The sequence below is a fragment of the Primulina huaijiensis genome, chromosome 8, assembly GCF_012295235.1.
Source record: "Primulina huaijiensis isolate GDHJ02 chromosome 8, ASM1229523v2, whole genome shotgun sequence".
Classification (NCBI taxonomy): Eukaryota; Viridiplantae; Streptophyta; class Magnoliopsida; order Lamiales; family Gesneriaceae; genus Primulina; species Primulina huaijiensis.
The window spans coordinates 996806-1014413 of record NC_133313.1 but is presented as its reverse complement, the minus strand read 5'-3'; the positions used below and the strand labels follow the sequence as shown (position 1 = coordinate 1014413).

Here is a 17608-nt window from a genome sequence, read left to right as displayed (position 1 = left end):
CTTCTTTTCCACTTGAGTATTAGTGTAACGACCATGTGCTATCCTGATCTTGGGCTCCCTCGGAGGCCTTGTCCTATCTTGGGTTCCCATTAGGACCTTTTCCCTCACGGGCTTTCCACATGCGCCATTACTCATGGGACTCTCCACACCAGGTCGGTGGAGTGGTACCTCCCCAAGTCTCGAACTCATGACCTCCTGACTTAAGCACATAGTTTAAAGAGACTTGGTACCAATTGAGCTACTCGACCTGGTGTGGAGAGTCCGATGAGTAATGACGCATGGGAAAACTCGTGAAGAAAAAGGCCCTCGAGTGAGCCTAAGATCGGGATAGCTCATGGTCGTTACAACTAGTATGACACGGGAACCGGAAATCGATGATGTGACAACGGAAATTGATGACATGATGACATCATATANGAAATCGGTTCACTAAAATAGGCAATCGTTATCATGTTCTAATAACGAGCATGATGAGACTCTAAGGAAGGTTGGATTGTTCATAGGCAGGTAGAAAGGATCACACTTGATCGATTATGAAACACATTCGAACTATATAAAATCTTATTTATAGGGAATCGTATGGAATATTTGTAGATCGGTCAACCATGCCTTCAAGAACGAGTTTGTCCAAAGGAGGCGAAACTCCAATCTAGTGCGATTATGGAGACGATCGTTTGAGGAGTATGATCCAATGGCCTTCATATCGAGTCGAGTCGAGTCCAAGTAACACTTATACTTGAGCTCAACTCGGGAAACAAATTCAATAATCAAGCTCGAGCTTGGTGGAGTAAATTTTCAAGTTTGAACTTGATTCAACTCAAACTTGATCAATCTTGGGCTCCAATTGAGCTTTAATCAAACCACGAGTGATCTCATCGGTCGGTCGTCGGAGATCGACTGTAAAGCTTGCGTTCATGGTCGAGGAAAAGCTAATCTATCATACCCTTCTCCTCGATCAGCCTCCGCTTCGTTTATTTGTGTTTGCATTTGTAACATTTGTATAGTAAGGTTGCTTTTGTTTCTAAATGAACTTGGCTATAAAAACACGAAAAAAATTAGATTTTTAATGCATTACAACAAATATATGCTGAATTTTCATTCAAAAAAACATGAATTAACTTTCTTTCACAACAAAAATATCACCAAATTAAACAAAGACAAGACTTCAATAGTTTACTGTCAATTAGTAAAAAGAGACTCATCGATTTCAATCTTGATCACCTCACCGTCATCGTACTTATCCTTCCTCGGCGGCAACGGCGGCGCCGCCACCCTCGGCGGCCCTCTACCTTTACTTTTATCCTTCGGCCTCGCCTTCTCGCAGAATACCACAACACTCAAAAATATCAAATCAAATAAAACAAAGAATATCAGTCAGGGGGGAAAAGAAACTCACATTCCCAAAGGAGTGATTGAACCTCTTCCCTCTGGCAGTCTTCTTGTCCCCTCTACCGCAGTAGACTGTAAAATCAAAAAATCAATCACAAATTACACACAGAAACACAAGCGGGTATGTGTGTGGAAAATGGTTGAACTCACTGCAAGGGAAGGATGCGGATGCGGATGCGGATGCGGAGATGGGGCATGAAGTTGCGGGAGCTGGGAACAAAGGGGTGCGGATTAGGGTTTCGGATTTGGATGACGATAGATTGTGGGTGAGCTTGAAGGATTGGGAAGCCATGGGAGTAGCTCCGAGGAGAAGAGAAGCCATTTTCAAGAATGAAATTTGTGGGTTACAGGGGATTTTGCTGCGGATAAGTTTGGGATCGGAACGGCGTCGTTTCGTTGAGGTGGATGAATTGCCTTTTCAACCTTTGGGGAAATTTGGACTGACTCACTTAATTTGTGTTTTTACTTTTATTTGCAACCCCATAAAGTAAGGAGATGTGTATGTATCTTGATCTTGTGAAATTGCTTGGTTTCTAAGAAACATAATGTAGCATATTAGGAGTGCAACAAAATCAATTTGGGTTTATCTCCTAAGTTTGTTTTTCCTTTCAAGTGATTAATTAGTTTAAATTTGGAACGAAATCATCTTCTCTATTCATAGATAGAGATGAAAACGAGTCGAACGGAGCAGTATCAAGCTCAAACTCAACTAGTTTAACGTATATATAGGCTTGAGTTCAACTCAAGCTCGATTCGAGAAATTATCATGAGTCTCAAGCTCAGCTCGTTTAAAAAATTACTAAGCTTGCGAATTGTTCGAGCTCGGTTCATTAATAACATGTTTATCATATTTAACAAGTCTGGTTCGAGCTCTTCGAGCATTCTCAGCCAAAACACAGTATATATTTAGGTTCGAGGTTGGCTCAATAAGATTTTCGAGCTCGAACTTGGCTTGACAAGCTTAAAGAATTATATCAAACAAGCTTTATCAAACCGATCTGATCAGAATAGCTTATGATCAACTTGATTCGTTTACATACTTACTTACAGAAATATCTATGTTGGCGCATTGCTCACTAGAAAACTCCTAGTCCAAGTTAATATATTTACATATTTAAATATATTGTGTGATTTATAAGGCTTCAAATGCTTATTCGCAGTAAAGTCAAATGCTTGATTATGTGTTCATCCTACTTAGACGGACTATACCTTCTCGTGGAACAAAAATAACAAATTTACTAAAGAAAAAGTTTAAATTGAAGCCAATCAAGCTGGTTTATTAAAATAAAGATAATCAATCTTAAATCTCTAAGTAGGTACAAGTAGATGAATTTTCATATTTTCAACATTCTATTATGTATGCACCAACAAATTCATCGAAATACATAGTCCTAAGTTCATTCTTCCGAAAAAATATGAATAAATAAAGAAGTATTCAGTATCAAAGATAATCAGTTTCTTTTTATTTTCAAAGACGAGGAAAATATTGACGGCACGCGTCATAGAATCAAACCAAATATGCGTATTCGTCTCTTAATAGATTCATATTACAAAACCAAAAGCTGTCTCATGTGACCTTGGGAGATGCTTGAATGTCGGTAGCAGGAGTTTTACTATACGAAGGATTACCTGATTATTGTTATGTGTGGATTGATTCATGCATGTTGATCGTTATGATTCAACATAACATGTCCAGATGAAATAGAACGAATAATCGAATAACAAACGAAGCATAATATTCTTTTGAAACGAAAAGACCACTTACCAAATTCTTGAAGCAACAAATAAAGGTGAAAGAATGCTTGTTGGAATGCTGGAACACATGGCTGCTTCTTGCTGCCGAAACATGGGGTCGAATAAGGTGCTGCTTATGCTCGGAAAAAATGCTACTTGGCCCGAGTCTTGGACAACTTCTTGATCAACTTTGGGCAGAGTTTCTGCTTGAAGTTGGGCAGAACAAGGCTCGAAAATTCTGCTGCTAAGGGGCTCGAAATTTGAGATATTTGTGCTTTGTTTTTTTTTTTTTTTTATGTAATTTTCTTCAAGTCTGGGGGTATTTCAACTTGCCATTAACATCATTTTAATGGTCTTAAACAGCCTTTACATGGATGTTATAAGGTTGTTCAATTTCGAATGGTTGGTCAAAAGAGCTTGAATTTCGAATTTATGGCTGCTAAATTTGAATGTTTTTGGCTGTTACAAATCTCGGATTTCAGTTCTAGTTTCATTGGCTGCTGAAATCCGAAAGCATGCTTGAGTGGTTTAATTTTAGAGTAAGTTCTCTTGTGAGACGGTTTCACGAATCTTTATCTGTGAGACGGGTTAACCCTACCGATATTCACAATAAAAAGTATTACTCTTAGGATAAAAAATAATACTTTTTCATGGATGACCTAAATAAGAGATCTGTCTCACAAAATACGACCCGTGAGACCGTCTCACACAAATTTTTACCTTAATTTTAAGGGTATTCACAACATATACATACAACAAAACTAAATATATACACACAAATCAAATGCCAACATTGATTTGAAATTAATAAAATATTACCTCTCTCTGTCAATCACAACACAATAACAGAGAATTGAGTTTTCATGCAAAAAAGTATAATCATGGTTATTAATTTATTTTGAAAAAATAATTAATGGTTAGATGATATTCTTTATTAGCTTTTATTATCATATATCCATAAGTCAAGATTTATATTTTATATATACATACAAATGGTATTTTTCATTTTTTTGAATAATTAGTTTCGTTGTAATTTTTATATATTTCAACTATGATTTTTTATATCTAAAATAATATAAAATAAATTGAAAAGTTATTTCTCTTATCTATAATAGTTAGTTGAGAAACGCTTATAATTATTAATATATAAAAAAATAAAATTTATATATCTATAGAATCATATAAGGGTAATTTTGAAAAAAAAAATTGATGTTCCTCCTGAGTTAATTTTGTGAGACAAATCTTTAACCAATCTGATTCATGAAAAATATTACCTTTTACTTTATATATGAATCAGTTGACCCGACTTACAGAAAAAACCCATGAAACAGACTCATAAGATATCTACTTTAATTGTTATTATTATTATACCAGTGTTGTATAAAATAATTATTATTACGTATATGAATAATGGTCATTATCATTAATAGATTAAGTTGATTCGCAAAAATTTGTTATAGTTTTTAATTATTATTTGGATAAATATAATGTAATTATTTGGGATGACAACTTTTCTCACGGGTTTGAGGCCCCACGGGGAAAACCCGAAACTGGGATTGGGATCTCCGATTTTTTCGGGTTTGGGTTCGAGTTCGGAGATTTTTTTAAATCCCCGATGTAGTTCGGGACGGGTATGGGATTACTATCCCCATCCCCGAAATCCTCGAACCCGTCCCGAAATTAATATCAATAATAAAATAATATTATTATTAGTATTAATAATATAATAATATTATTATTTTTTAAAATATTAATAATATTATTATTATTAATATTGATATTGATATTGATATTGATATTAATATTAATATTAATATTATTTCTAATAATAATAGATAATAATAAGTTTTAGTTTGAGAAAATATCTGAATACGTCATCGTCTTGCCATATTAATATTTTTGAAACAGGGATGGCGACGGGGATAGGAAGTTGATCCCCGAATTTTCGGGTTTGGGGATTTCTCGAACCCGAAAAAGCGGAGATTGTGGCAGGTATGGGGGTGAGAATGGAATTCAGGGATGGGGATGACAAACCCACCCCCGTCCCGGCCCATTACCATCCCTAATAATTATGTTGAATATGTGATTTGTAAGGATAATATGTGAATTTTTAAAATGGATTTGATATTGTGCTTATGTTGAATAAAGTATATGAAAAACATTATTTTTCTAAATGAATAATTTGTTTTCGTAAAAAACTAATTAATGTTACAAAATCGGACTATTCAGGAATATACAAACATGAATCATACAATGTGAATTTTATTTGAATTTTTGGTACAATGTACAAGTTAAAAATTTAAATATACAAAAAATTATGGAGAATTGTTTGAAAGATCCAACAGGGTTTGACGAATAACTTTACTACTACTAGCAAAAGAATTTTAAAAAATAGTTAAAGAAAGTTCACATATTTCCTAAATCCAAACTCCAAGTCCAGGTTAAAATAATTTAATTCCATCCCACCATCTTTCAAGCACCCCAGAATCCATTCTGTTGCAACAACACATCTTTGGAAGATTGAATTTGCGAAGAACCATTCATTTTGGCTGGTTGTGCCTTGCCTTTGTGTACAAACGCGGACTCGGCTAAATCGATGGCTCGAGCAAGACCAGCGGCTTTGTTTTCGCACTCCATTTGCTCATCATCAGGAAGACTGTCGGCCACGATTCCTGCTCCTGCTTGGAGATGAGCGATCCAGTCTTGACGTTTTTTGCCATCCACGTAGGAATACATTGTGTCGTAGCGTAAACCAGTTGGAAACACGATTGTTCTCAGAGTCAATGCGATGTCCATATCGCCTATAAATGAAACCCCTCCGAAACCGCCACTGTATGGTCCGCGTCTTGTTGTTTCTAGTTGATCTATCAACTCCATAGCCTTTACCTGATGATGCAGCAAGCAACATAAATGTATTGGTGTATTGTTGTCAGTAGAAATTTTATAGAAGACTCTTAGGAGACGGGAAACGCTAGACTAGAAGTGCATGGGAGCTGAGCTAGCTGCTCATACTCAAACTCGAGCTCGAGATCTCTTTGAGGTGCTTGATTTTGAGTTATGCTTGTTCAATTTTTACCTTTTTTTATATAGTTATCCATTGCTTTTACTGAACTTGCTATTGATATTATAGAAACAACAGTAGCAGTTTAGCTATTTCCAACTTTTTAAGAATAATATCAGCTTTCTGAACTAGAGAATCTCAGTAAACGGATATATGAATTTCGTCCAAGTTTAACCGTCTCATTGATCAAATTCAAGTGTAGCACGAGTAAGTATTGCTAGTCTAGGTAAACTGTGCTCGACTCGTTTGCACTTCCTAGTGGACAAGTAGACAGAAAAATCAGAATATCCTTTCATATATGAAATTGATGCAAATTTTGAAATTTGCCATACTAGAACAAAGAAGATAAAATATGGAGTAGTAACCTTTGGGGCTCCACTAACTGTTCCAACAGGCAACGCGGCACGCAATGCATCCCATCCTGTTAGATCATGAAGCAACTCCCCAGTCACCTGCAAATGAAATCACAGTGCCATATTGTTCATCCAGGAAACTTCATAAATTTTGAAGAGAATTTAATCTTGTCCACATCAATAACTATGAGAAAAAAAATGATCTTTCCTAGTCGATCTTTATCAGGTGCCGACTGCATGTATGTTCTCACCGTAGAGCTAATGTGCATCACGTGGGAATACCGCTCGATTGTCATAAGCTTTTCCACTTTCACAGAACCAGGTTTTGAGACCTATACCAAGAATTCATGAAAATATAGATGATTAAATTGATTTAACCAGATACTAAGACATACATCAGCACCAAAAAAATCCCATAAATCTGATTCCCGTAAATCTGATTCTATCTGTGTGTGTGTAAGTGTACACTCATAACTTTTAGCATCAGGTCTTTTGCAAGCTATATATATTTTGCTGCAAGAGTGTAAAAGGAATTTTGAAATAACCTTTCCAACATCGTTTCTGCCCAAATCGACCAACATAACATGTTCTGCACATTGCTTCTCATCTGCGAGCAGCTTCATCTCCAATATCTCATCCTGGTGAACTGTCTTCCCTCTCCTAGCTGTCCCTGCTAGGGGTCGGTTGACAATCTTTCCCTGTCAATCAAGCCGTACGTAAATCTCTTTGGTTCTAGTCCACAAGAGGCAGAAGATTTTCTCACACAAGCGTGCAAATGAGGGAATGTGAAAAATCTCACACGGATCGACTAGAAAAATAGAAACTGTCTTTACCTTCGTTACACGGGCAAGGATTTCAGGACTTGAAGCAACTAAAATGCAACCTCTAGCCTGTCATAACAGGGGAAGAAGAATTTGTTTGACCATCCACACCAACTAACAAATGTATGATATATAGTTTTTCCAGTAAAATAGAGGATTAAAACCTGCAAGTAAGTCATGTATGGACTTGGATTCACTACTCTTAGAGCTCTGTACACTTCAAATGGGTCAGCAAATGTTCTTCTTTCGAAACGTTGACTCAAGACAATCTGGAAAATATCCCCTGCCAAAATATGTTCCTTTGCCTGTAACACGGCCTTCATGTAATCCTCATTTGACATGTTTCTCCTGTCTAAGGATACTCCAAGATCATGAGTGCAGTATTCAACACAGCCTGAAGTTAGCCTCGGACTAACAAACGAAAAAAAGATACACATTAGAGATCTAAGTGACATTGCTGAAATTTTCTAGAAGCAAAGGGGTTACAAGAACAAACTCACATATCGGTGTCTTTTATTCTGGAAACTAACATGTCCAAATGTTTGATTCCATCGTCATAAGCCCCTTTAGCAGAAGAGTATTGATCTATCCTCACCCAATGAATCACATATGCTTTCTAAGAGATGAAGAATTTCTGGTCATCATTATCGTACAAAATTCTACAAGTTCAGGCTTAAGGACTACCCATTTTCAGCAGGTCAATTTGTACCTTTTCTACATGATCAAAAACAATTACATCATCATATAATCCAAGATGCATGTCGGGTAAGTTTCTATCATCTGGTGGTGCCTGAGAGAATGGCAGCTTCTTCTTCTCCACATAACGAACCGTATCATATGAGAAAAAACCTACCCAGCCACCTGTTTCAGACAGAGAGAAAATTGTGCTAAGGGCATTAATTATCTACATATACATTAATAAAAAGAAAATACAAAACCAAAGGAAGGAAAATCTGACTTCTAGATTAGCAAATTCAGATAGTGCAACAAACCAGTTAGAATCAGCAGGGCAGGAGTTCAATTATGCACATTCCTTTTCAACTAAACAATTTGATTAAAAAGAAATAAAAGCATAGTCCAAGTTTAGATATTAAATCTTTGAGGAAAGCTCCAAAATCAAACTTTATCCAAGATTGTGAATTAATTTTTCAAAATCTCAGAAGTTTAAATGCCTCATATTCAAATAGCATCCCGACTAAAAAATATGGTCAGGAAAAAATTCGAAATCAACATCAATCTCACCGCAAAATGCAGCTGGAAGGTCTTGAATCAGCTGTGGTCTCCAACACTCTGAAATGTTTCTTGGAATCACCATAGGATCCTCCACAATTTTCTCAATTACTCTTCCAGCATCATGATCCAAAATGGTTACCTTATTTTCTTTGGCTACAACTTCCATTACTGGCTGTGCCCCGACGACACTGTATCGGCCCTAAAACAAAAGGCACTACATAAAATTATTTGAGTAAATGCATGGACATTCCAACATAAGTGCAATATGTGTTGGGTTAACAAGGTAACATGGCAACGGAACATCCTAAGTAATATTAACAATGAATAAGATGAACATCAATATTTATAGTAGTTCACCCCAAGATTGGGCTACATCCGTTTTAAAATTCTCAAAGACATGAGAATTGAGAATATAAAATATTTCACTCATAATACTCTGATTTTAAGACTTACTTTCTCTCTACTAATCATATTCATTCCGAGTCTCACACTAAATCATTTATCTCATTTCTACACTTACGATTGTAGATGACAGGATTTTGTGTTTTGGTGTGATTTTGAAATGAATAATAGATGAGTGTTTATAGTTGAAGTTTAAGGAAGAAAACAAAAATAAAACAACATTGCTTACATAATTAAGCCAACCATTTTTTACTTGCACAAAAAATGTGTTAATTATTTTTAAAAAATGATGTGCTTTGAATTCAAATTTTTTTGCTTGATTTGTTTAACAATTCTCCCCTCAAGCACATTTTGTGAATTCAATCAGACCTGCAGCAGATTTACAACATTTCAACTTCAATTTCAGCAATGTCTTGGTCATCATATCATATCTGTTTTCATCCGTGTGAATCTTATCAAGCTTTAACAACTTCTTCTCCTATACATTTTGTATCGAATGATAGCGAACATCAATATGCTTAGATCTTGAATGCATTGAAGGATTTTTTCCAACATGAATTGCATTCTGACTGTCACATAACAACTTGTATTGATCTTGCACAAAACGTAATTCCTCCAAATTTCATCCATAACAACTCCTTGCATGCCTCAGTTGCTGCAATGGACACCGCTTCAATGGTTGACAATTCTACACATTTTTACACTCTGATTGCCATGACACAGCTCCCCCTGCAAATGTAATCATGTATTCTAATTTGGATTTTCAGGAGTCAACATCTCCTACCATATCTGTGTCTGTGTAGCCTACAAGCTAAAGTCTAGATCCTGCAAAACTCAATCTATGTTTAGATGTTCCCCGCAGATATCTGAATATCCATTTTACTGCAACCCAATATTCATTTCCCAATTTTGAAAGGACTCTGCTTTGAGTTCAACTTGAAGTGGTTGGAAAGAGGACATCCAACCGCTTTGGCCTGGTTCTCGTTGAACCTCTGAAATACCTTCTCAATATACTTTTCATGTGACAATCAGGTCTTCTTGGCATACCTGTCTCGATGGATTTCCATGCCAATTACTCTTTTGCTGACCCTAAGTCTTTCATAGAAAATGTCTTGCTTAGTTGATTCTTTAGGCCTTTGATTTCAAAAGCATCTTTGTCAATCAACATGTCATCTACATAGAGCAGAAGCACCATCAAATCATCATCAGATGTATTTTTTACAAACACACAATGGTCTACAGTGGTTTTTCTTGAATCATTATTGAGTTATCACTAATTTAAACTTCTTAAACAACTGTTTTGGTTCTTGCTTGAGACCGTACAAACTCTTCTTTAATATGCATATGAGGTCCTCTTTCCCCTTCTCTGCAAACCCCTCTGGTTGCTTCATGTAGATTCCTCCAAATCCACATGAAAGAATGCGGTCTTGACATCCATTTGTTTGACCTCCAGATCAAGCTCAGCTACTAACCCTAGCACTATCCGGATGGATGTCATCTTCACCACATATGAAAATATTTCATCAAAGTCGACCCCATGTTTCTGCTCAAAAAATTTGACGACAATTCTAGTTTTGAATCTTGGTTGACTACTATGTTTTTAGTGCTTTTACCTTAACACTGACTTATTCTTCAAAGCTTTCTTGCCTTTCGTCAACTTCACCAGCTCAAATGTCTCATTCTCATGTAATGATTGCATTTCATCTTGCATAGCCTTCATCCACTTATCCTTGTGTTCACTGAGCTTCCTCGAAGCTCTCTGGTTCTCCCTCGTCAGTTAGCAGGATATATTCATTTGAGCAAAATATCTGGTTGAGAGTCACACTTTTCTTCCAAAACGTGTAGTCATGGTACCACGAGAACTTTCTCCCGGTGGTTCACTGTGAACACAGATCTCATCATCATCCTCATTATCATTCTGTAATTCTTCACCTTCAACGGGTTGTGGATTTATCGTTGAAGCCCACCATTCTAGATTTTGTTCAGATCCAGAATTTTCCTTTCCCGCAGTTTCCAAGAATTCATTCTCCTGAAATATGGCATCACGACTTCTTATAGGCTTTTTGAGATTTGTTATAAAACTTGTAACCGAGTTGATCCTCGCCATAGCCAATAAATATACACTTTCTTGTTTTGACAAATAACTTCTGTCTTTCATATTTTGGTATATGAATATAAGTAACACACCAAAATACTCCCAAATAATTATAGGAAACTTCTTTACCTTGCCACACCTGCTCCGGGACATCGTAATTCAGAGGAACACAAGGTGACCGATTCAATATATTTATAGCAGCAACCACGACCTCACCCCAAAATTCCTTAGTCAGTTTTGCACGTGATAGCATGCTTCTGACTCTTTCTGCCAAAGTTCTATTCATTCTCTCAGCTAATCCGTTGAGTTGTGGTGTCTTTGGTGTGTCGTTTGATGTTTGATTCCGTTCCTTTTGCATATCTCATCAAAAAATCCAACGCATTCTCCTCCATTATCTGTTCGAATACATTTGAGTTTTATGTTGGTTTTCCGTTCAACCAAGTTTGGAAAATTGTTGAATGTTTCCGCTACTTGGTCCTTGGTTTTGAGTGTTCACACACAAATTTTCTGAGAATGATAATCGATAAAAGTTACTCAGTACCTCGCTTCTCCGAGTGACAATGGCATCGGACCATATAGATTTGAGTGCACCAGATCTAGAATTTTATCGGCTCTGCTAGGAGGTGTACGTTTGGATGATATTCTGTTCTGTTTTCGGCTAAGCAGTTTGTGCATTGTTTTATATTAACCTGCTTTATACCGGGTAGAACTTGCTTGCTCACAAGGCACGTAAGATTCTTTTCACTTATGTGGCCAAGACGTCGGTGCCACAACTCTGCTGAGTTTTCTTCTCCTGCGTAGTTCACACATTCTTAATGATTTTCCTGAACTACATACAACTTTGGCACCTTTAATCCATTTCCCACGACAAGTGATCCTCTTGAAATCTTACATACCCCATTTCGGAAGCTTGTGCAGAAACCTTCTACATCGAGTATTTCGACTGATATCAGACTCATGCACATATCTAGCACATGCCTGACGTTTTTCAAGATCAGTGTAAAGCGATCCACAGTAGTCAAACTCACATCTCCCTTTCCCACGCCTTAAGTCCTTATTCCTCATCCTGATCAGACCAAAGTCCTCTTGTGTGTAGGATGTAAAGCATTCTCTTCGAGATGTGACATAGACTGTTGCTCCTCTATCGATCACCCAACTAGTTATTTGAATTGCCAAATTTGCGTACTCCTACTCTAGCTCGTGAACATTAGTCAATGACGTTGTTTGCTCATCGTCGGCTTCATGTTTGTTTTTCGGTTGCCGGTAATATTTTTTAATATGTTCGTTTTCTTCAGAGTGATAACACTTTATGTTGGCATATCTCCCCGAGGATTTGCTTCTTCTTGGCTTCTGATTTGTATTTTTCTTGATCTTGCTTCTCCCCCTGACTCAGCAACCAAAACATCTGAATGTGAGGTCAAGGCTCCTTGAGATCTCCGCCTCATCTCTTCATTCAAGATGTTGCTCTTGATAAAGTCTATACTCGCAATTCCTCCAGGTGCTTTGTTCGTGAGTGATACCTTCAGAATCTCCCAAGACTCCAGTAATGAAGCTAGCACAATCAGAACTATCATCTCGTCATCAAGATTTATGCCCATACTTGATAAATGCTCCACGAATCCTTGAATCTCGTTCAAATGATCTACGATCAGAGTTCCTTCTTTGTATCGAGCCTAGACAAGCTTGCTCAAATAGAACAATTTGTTGTTGCCACTTTTGAATGCATATAGTGCCTCCAACTTCGTCCAAAACGTATGAGCATGTGTCTCATTATAGATGTGATTATACACGTTATCATCGACAAATTGTCGGATATATCCACAGACTTGCTCGTGCTCAAAGTTCCATTCGGCATCTAATTTATCGTCTGGTTTAGACTCGCTAAACACCAGTAGGTACATCTTGATGACGAATAGAAGATCTTTCATCTTACGTTTGCAAAGTTCACTTCTCCAATACTGTCTAGAAAGTCTTTCTGATGTAGAAGTTCAGACTAAACTCCAAACACATAGTATACGAGGACTTCCTATAGGATTTGAAAACATCGCTCTGATACCGGTTGTTGGGATATCAGGGAAATAAACGAGGTAACATTGCAGCAGAACATTATAAATAATATCAACAATGAATAAGATGGACATTAATATTTATATTAGTTCACCCCAAGATTGGGATACGTCCATTCTAAACCTCTCAAAGAAATCACTTTTTTATTAATAACAAATAAGACAAAAAAATTGAGAATACAAAATATTTCACTCACAACATTTTTACTTTAACACTCACTTTCTCTCCAGTACTAATCTTATTCCTTCCAAAGATAAACATTACTTAAGAAATCTCACACTAAATTATTTATCTCACTTCTACACTTTATGATTGTGATTGTAGATGAGAGGATTTTGTGTTTTGGTGTGATTTTAAAATGAAGAATGAATGGATATGTATAAGTGAAGTTTAGGGAATAAAACAAAAATAAAACATCATTATAAGTTACATAATTAAACCGACTATTTTTTAGTAATACAAAATATGTGTTAATTATTTGTAAAAACTGATGTACCTTTGAATTCAAATTTGTTGGCTTGATTTGTTTAGCAATATGAGCCTTACCGGTGCAATATAAATCGATAATAGCCATGAAACTTATTCTTTCTTACCACACTTGATGCACGAAAACCAGGATCTACGGATTCAAAAATAAAGCTTGGAGTTTCCCGATCATCTTCCTTAACCAAGCATCGGTAAGCAAGAACCGGAGTCAAGTGATCGGATAATATACACTTGTACAAAGGAATCAAGTTCCCTTTTTCAGATGCTTCAAGAAATCTCTGCCGATCCATACCTGAAAACAGCTAAAAATAAATTTTTTTTCCCAAGCCAATACAGAGATAGAGAAGACAACGAACAATCAAACGATTTAAACCGATACTTAATTTTCATAAACAACAAAAAAAACATGAAGCTTATGATAAGGATCAACATCATATACTTCATATTTATACTAAAAGTAATATCTCGATAAACAATAATTCAACAAAAATGCATGAATAGAACTCAACTAAATCAGGATTAATCCACTTCAGCTTCCTCCATCAAGTTATATATAATGTCCCAGTCTCTTGCATCTATTTATTAGTAAATCCATTCTAAACTTAAACATGTTAAAAAAGGAGAAACACAGACCTATAGACGTCGAAGATTGCATAGCACAGCATTGCAGCGCTTGAAGCCCCAACACACCACATGAACTCGAGCGTCTACCGGAGGTTCTGATCATCAGCGATGAAGAAACTCTCCGGCATCCCGTCGACGGACGGAGTGAAAACGCAGAAGCTTGCATTTTCTTGCTCCGAAGTTTGCGTAATTGCGACTGAAGTTAATGCACCGGAGCAGAATTAAAACTAGAAGCGTGCTTTGGAACGAACGCAACGCAGCACAATTAATGAAAGAAACGCGCGTTGGGATGGTCCATGGGCTCGTATTTATAGTAGCGATTATAGTGGATGGTTCTTTTAAATTTCGCCAACGCACAACTAACTAACTGTCCCATTCTTAAATAATGACTATTATTAATATTAATATATTATCATCATATTTAATAAAATTGTCATCATATAATTTAAATCTAATTTTCCAGATATTTTACAATTATTTTTCTTATTAGAAAAATAAATCCTGCTAAAAGGTGGCAAATTAAGTTAAATATGTTAATCACCATTTTTAATAAAATTGTCATCATACAATTTAAATCTGAATTTCCAGATATTTTACGATTTTTTTCTTATTAGAAAAATAAATCCTGCTTGAAGGTGGCAAATTAGGTTAAATATGTTAATCACCATTCAAATGACTATACAAAAATTTCCCTTTTTACACGTAATGCATGTATATAAATTAAATTTTTATGTTAAATAATATTTGTGTAAAATCGTTTACAATTATATAAAAATATTCCTTTTTTTTTTTAGTGACGTGAAAATTTAAAACTTAAAAAATATAGATAATTACTTGTATCTATGCATTCATTGCCCAAATGCATATCAAATTTTAATATAAATTTACGTATTAAATGTAAGTATATATATCTTAGTAGGATTTTTCTAAATATTATTTTTATGCCTTGAGTTTATTATATTATATTTTTTAGTTGATAAAACAATGAGTTTATTTAATAATGGACAGAATAGAAAACATACATTTGGTTAAGGGTGTCAATTTGGATGGGTTGGGTCGGATTGAGCAATAGTACTATTCAAAAATTGCCCAACTTGAACCCAACCGAACCCGAGCCAACCCGAAAACACTCAACCCGAACCTGAACCCGAATCAACCAGATCAACCCTCTCAACCCGATTAACCCGATTTCGAATTTTTTTTATTTTTTTTAAAGAAAATTAAATAAAATTAAAAAAATTAATTTAAACACATAATAACAAAATCTCTCTCGTGCATATGATTTAAATTTGAAAGTCTAATTATAGAAAAATAAAATTTATTTACTAAATCAAATAAACAATTGTTTAGAAAATAAAAAAAATTCAAAATAAATATTAAATTATGAAAATTTATGATATAAATATACAATAAATATTTTTTCAGACATACAACATATAAAAATGTAGGCAATATTTATTAATTATATTTTTTTAAAAAAATTTTTAAAATTTTCGGGTCAACTCGAGTCAACCCCAAATCAACCCGATCATTTTTTTCGGATCAGCTATCGGGTCCAACCCGATCTGACTCGAACCCGAACCCGAACCCGAACACGAACCCGAAAACCCCAAACCCAAACATGACTTTTTTCGGGTTGAATCGTGTCGGGTTAGTGGGTCGTGACGAAAAAATGATTAAAAGAAAAATATATAAAATAGCATCACCCCCGACGCATTAGGACATACCCAACTTTTACACCAAAATGATGTTTTTAACACTATTTTGGTGCAAAGATTGGCTCAATGGAGGCTGCCCTATTTTCTCCACCTCTGCGCCAATTACTAATTATTATTTTTTTAAAATTTTTTTTGTTNATTGAAGATTAATGTTGTATTTGGTAAAGAATCACACTATTTTAGAGTAAAAATTTACACCAAAATATATTTTGTGGTTGGAGATCCGGATAATTTGATTTAATGATTTATAAATAATATAAATAAAAGGAATATTTCGATAATATTCTTTTTTGTGTAAGATTTGAAGTAAATGTGTTAGAGATGGATGTTGTATTTAGTGAATCACACTATAAATAAATATTTAAAAAAGGAATAATTATTATTTTTAATTTTTATGTTTAGTATCTCATTATTAAAATAATAAAATAAAAATTTTATTATTATTTAAATAATATTATATTTAAAAATAAATAATAAAATTAATGCATGCCCTGAATGTGTAAGAAAGAGACTAACTTGATTGGATAAGGACCAAAATTTCTGTATTTAAGTAACCAAAGTTGTTAGCATCAAACATTATCATTAAGCTAAAAATTATAATTATGATCTAAGATGTAATTTTATTTTTTTTATATTTGTAACAACGTAGAGTGTATCTATTTGAGTGTGATTAATCGAGCTATTAAGCTCATGAATTTGGAAAGATGTGTGTCTATATGGTGATGTTATCTCCTATTTCTTAGTTATCAATTTTACTATTTCCCTATCATTGATCATATTTCTAGCAGAGACTTTATTACCCCTTAATATCTAACTTTACTCATTATTTTACGACCCACCTAACCAAGCAGATCAAGCAGCGTAACATCAGCAACTTGACGTATGAGAACTTTTAGGAGATCATCAATCTCAGTATTACTCACTCATGCACCCTTAACCCAAAAAAAATCCAAAAATTTATGTTTTTTTTTAATAAGTGTCATATTTTATTTTTAATTATTCGTAAAGTACCTATGTTATAAATTATAATAACTAAATTTATGTTTTGTTTATTTTTTTTTATAAATTACCTAAAACATTACGCACAACCTATGTTCTCAGTTGCTAATATTTAATAAAAATGTATATTTTAATCATTAAATTTAGAATGTAATTAAAAAAAATTTCAGAGAAAATAAATAACTACGAGAGGAACAAAAATCTGAAAATTTTTTTTTGTCAATCAAATAAAAATATTATAAAAACAATTTAAATAGTTATAATAAATTTCACCATAAGATTAAAATAATGAATGAGTCTCATGTGAGACCGTCTCACGGATCCTAATCTGTGAGACCGGTCAACCTTACCGATATTCACAATAAAAAGTAATACTTTTAGTATAAAAAGTAATATTTTTTCATGGACGACCCAAATAAGAGATTTGTCTCACAAAATACGACTCATGAGACCGTTTCATACAAGTTTTTGCCAAAAATAATTTGATTAAAACACTCTTTTACAATCAAGAAAAAGAACACTACATGTACACTTAAATTGACTACCATTTGAACTGGATCTTTCGTTCCGAATTAGGGAATTGTCACGATATTTTGTGCCCCTACAAGTAAACAATATCAGCCTCA

At 34.8% G+C, this 17608-nt stretch overlaps 2 protein-coding genes across 2 annotated transcripts; both read right to left on the bottom strand.

The window, feature by feature from the left end:
- Positions 1 to 1051: 1051 nt before the first annotated feature.
- Positions 1052 to 1788, bottom strand: LOC140983199 (small ribosomal subunit protein bTHXc). Its single transcript, XM_073450138.1, has 3 exons — positions 1540 to 1788; positions 1397 to 1461; positions 1052 to 1314 (listed from the first exon to the last, which is right to left on the bottom strand). Exons 1-3 carry the CDS (start codon positions 1709 to 1711, stop codon positions 1180 to 1182), a joined length of 372 nt encoding a protein of 123 aa, XP_073306239.1. The 5' UTR covers positions 1712 to 1788; the 3' UTR covers positions 1052 to 1179.
- Positions 1789 to 5386: 3598 nt separating this feature from the next.
- LOC140983162 (anthranilate synthase alpha subunit 1, chloroplastic-like) lies at positions 5387 to 14544 on the bottom strand. The gene is made up of 11 exons (XM_073450088.1): positions 14275 to 14544; positions 13749 to 13933; positions 8601 to 8790; positions 8068 to 8219; positions 7859 to 7974; positions 7523 to 7769; positions 7371 to 7427; positions 7083 to 7235; positions 6789 to 6869; positions 6550 to 6636; positions 5387 to 6009 (listed from the first exon to the last, which is right to left on the bottom strand). Exons 1-11 carry the CDS (start codon positions 14429 to 14431, stop codon positions 5596 to 5598), a joined length of 1839 nt encoding a protein of 612 aa, XP_073306189.1. The 5' UTR covers positions 14432 to 14544; the 3' UTR covers positions 5387 to 5595.
- Positions 14545 to 17608: the final 3064 nt, after the last annotated feature.